Here is a 2480-nt window from a genome sequence, read left to right on the forward strand (position 1 = left end):
CCCAGAAATCTTGACTTCGTTGATTTGGGGCCAGCATGGACACTGGTATTAAAAAACAATTTCCTCTAGAGATTCTGATGTGTGGCCAGTGTCCATAGTCACTGCTTCAGATAAAGGGGGGGGGGGTAGAAATGGAAGACTCAGGTGAGGAATTTGTCAAGCATCACTCAGATTGTGCCCATGAAGCAAAAGAGAGAAATGAAGATCCACCTCCAATACCAAAAACACACCGAGTGAAAGGATCAGATCAGGTCTGGGGAAGAAAGAAGGTAGGAAGAGAGCTGTCTAGATGAGGAAAAGGCAGAGCTGGTTGGGGCAGGTGCTTTGAGTGTGAATCTTAGAGACTACTTTTTAAAATAAAGGTGAACTTGAGTCTGAAGCCTCTTCCAGGCTCTTTTCAGCCCAGGATTGTCCTGAATCAGTAGAATGGAATGGCCCACAGGGTAGGTAGCCATGATGATTTTGCACAAAATATTCAAGGGACTATTGATGTCAAAGAAGTTGGACATGTAGAGAAAGAGAGCAAGTACTTTGAAAATATAGAGAATGAGAAAATAGCTGATGGCTCTGATGGCCCCCAGGTGAGCCTCCATGCTGGGGTCTCTGGAGCCAGTGGCGTTGCTTTTCATGTGGAAGATGTGTCTTTTGAGAGAGATGATCAGCAGGGTGGCTGCCAGCATAAACATGATCAGAGGGATGAAGATCCCCAGGTTAAGGAAAAGAACCAGGTTGATCACAGCGGACTCTGCGAAGGACTTTTTCTTAGTGGAGTTGAAGGACGGGAGAGAAAAAAGATTGTTACAATTCATAGTATAGTTGTTTTGGAAGAAGAGCACACTCTGGCCCAAGGAAACAAACACTGATAGCTGCAGAAGCCAGGGCATCAGTCCGGAAATTCTCCACTTCAGCTTGAGGAAAAGGGGGTAGGAGAAATCCGCCACCTTCACGAAGTAGAAGACACTGAGCCAGGCAGCAAACCAGAGGCTGCAGTGATTTAAGAACATGAAACATCCTCTGAATGTGTGATACATGATGTCATCATTATAAAACTGTGGGGATGTTGAGCTTAAGGTAAGTTCTAGCATCATGAAGCTTTGTAGAACTATTCTGGATACACCCAGGAAAAGCAGGATCTTGCCACTGGTGGAGAGTACCTTACTGTGAATCCATTCAGCTGTGTTTATCGCTGCAATGAACCCATTTGCGAGGATACCAAGGATGCATTCCGTGCCGATAATTATTAACATCAAAGTGACAAGAGATGGTGACAGATCATTTTCTGAGGAACTGCAGGTTTGGATCATCCTGAGTGGTTGCTTTTCTTCAATGTCTGGAGGAAAATGTCTCCTTAGCACTTGGTGTGCTGGTCTGTGATAGCTCCCACTCATCATGTCACAAGAGGAAGCAGTTGATGCATCATTTCCAAATCTACATCATTTGTTTATTTTAAAAGTCTAAATCTGGAGCTGCAAATGATGGAAGGATTTGTTTCCTGTCCCCTCCCATATATTTTTGGATGCACTGGTGTGTTATTTCAATTGTGGGGCCCAGGGGAGAACTTGAGAAGACTCTCCTTTATAAATCACTAGCACAGAATTGAGAGCCGTATTTCTTAATAGCTCCAGTTAAGTCAACCATCTGTTCGCCTAAGTCCCTCTTTAACTGTTTCACTTGTGACCTCAGGGAACTGATTGAAAATAATAATAACTTCAAATATCTACATCTCTCTCTATATATAGTTCTTATGTGCTAGGCACTGTCCAAACGCTTTCATATATATTATGAAGTTTGAACCTTACAACAGCCCTATGAAGAATGTACTTTTATTTTCTCCATTTTGCAGGTCAGGAAACTAAATAACTTGTCCAAAGTCAAAGAGGGAGAGAGAGAAGGAGAGAGAGCTGGGATTCAAACCCAAGCCATGTGGCCCCAGAGACCCTGTTCCTACCCACTGTGTTATATTGCCTACACGTGTGGATCCTTTTGTGTGCACCAAAGGCTAGACGCAGGGTTGGCTTAACTGTGACGTTTCATCCTAAAGGTCTTTTGTGGTGGCCTCACTACTTAAGGAAAGATATAATCGAGTTGAAAAAAACCCCACCTGTGAGTTGTTTTATTTATTTATTTTTTAACTACTCTGAACACTTTGGACACTTCTGGTCACTACACATGTGTGGGTTTCCGTGCCCTCTGTGGGGTGCCACACCTCCCAGCCCCTTGTGTGCTTACTAACTCGAAAGCTCTTTGAACCCTGTCCTTTTGGGGTGTTATGGGGGCTTCGTTGCCTAGGCACAAGTGATGAGATCATCCACCACTGGTGATTGATTCAGCCTCCAGCCTCACTCCCTGTCCTGGAAACCAGAGATTGGGACCGAATTTTCCAACCCAAGTCGGGGCCCATTCTTGGGGTATGTTCCAAAAGTCACCTTGTAACATAGCAAAAGACTTTTTAAAAAAATATTTTGATTTATTTGGCTGTG

General features: G+C 43.9%; 1 protein-coding gene across 1 annotated transcript; it reads right to left on the minus strand.

Moving 5' to 3' along the window:
- Nucleotides 1-242: 242 nt before the first annotated feature.
- TAS2R39 (taste 2 receptor member 39) lies at nt 243-1349 on the minus strand. The gene is given in 1 exon segment (XM_027540286.1): nt 243-1349. A coding segment is annotated over 1 exon segment (1062 nt). The 5' UTR covers nt 1305-1349.
- Between the last annotated feature and the right edge of the window lie 1131 nt (nt 1350-2480).

Source organism: Bos indicus x Bos taurus, chromosome 4 (assembly GCF_003369695.1).
Source record: "Bos indicus x Bos taurus breed Angus x Brahman F1 hybrid chromosome 4, Bos_hybrid_MaternalHap_v2.0, whole genome shotgun sequence".
Classification (NCBI taxonomy): domain Eukaryota; kingdom Metazoa; phylum Chordata; class Mammalia; order Artiodactyla; family Bovidae; genus Bos; species Bos indicus x Bos taurus.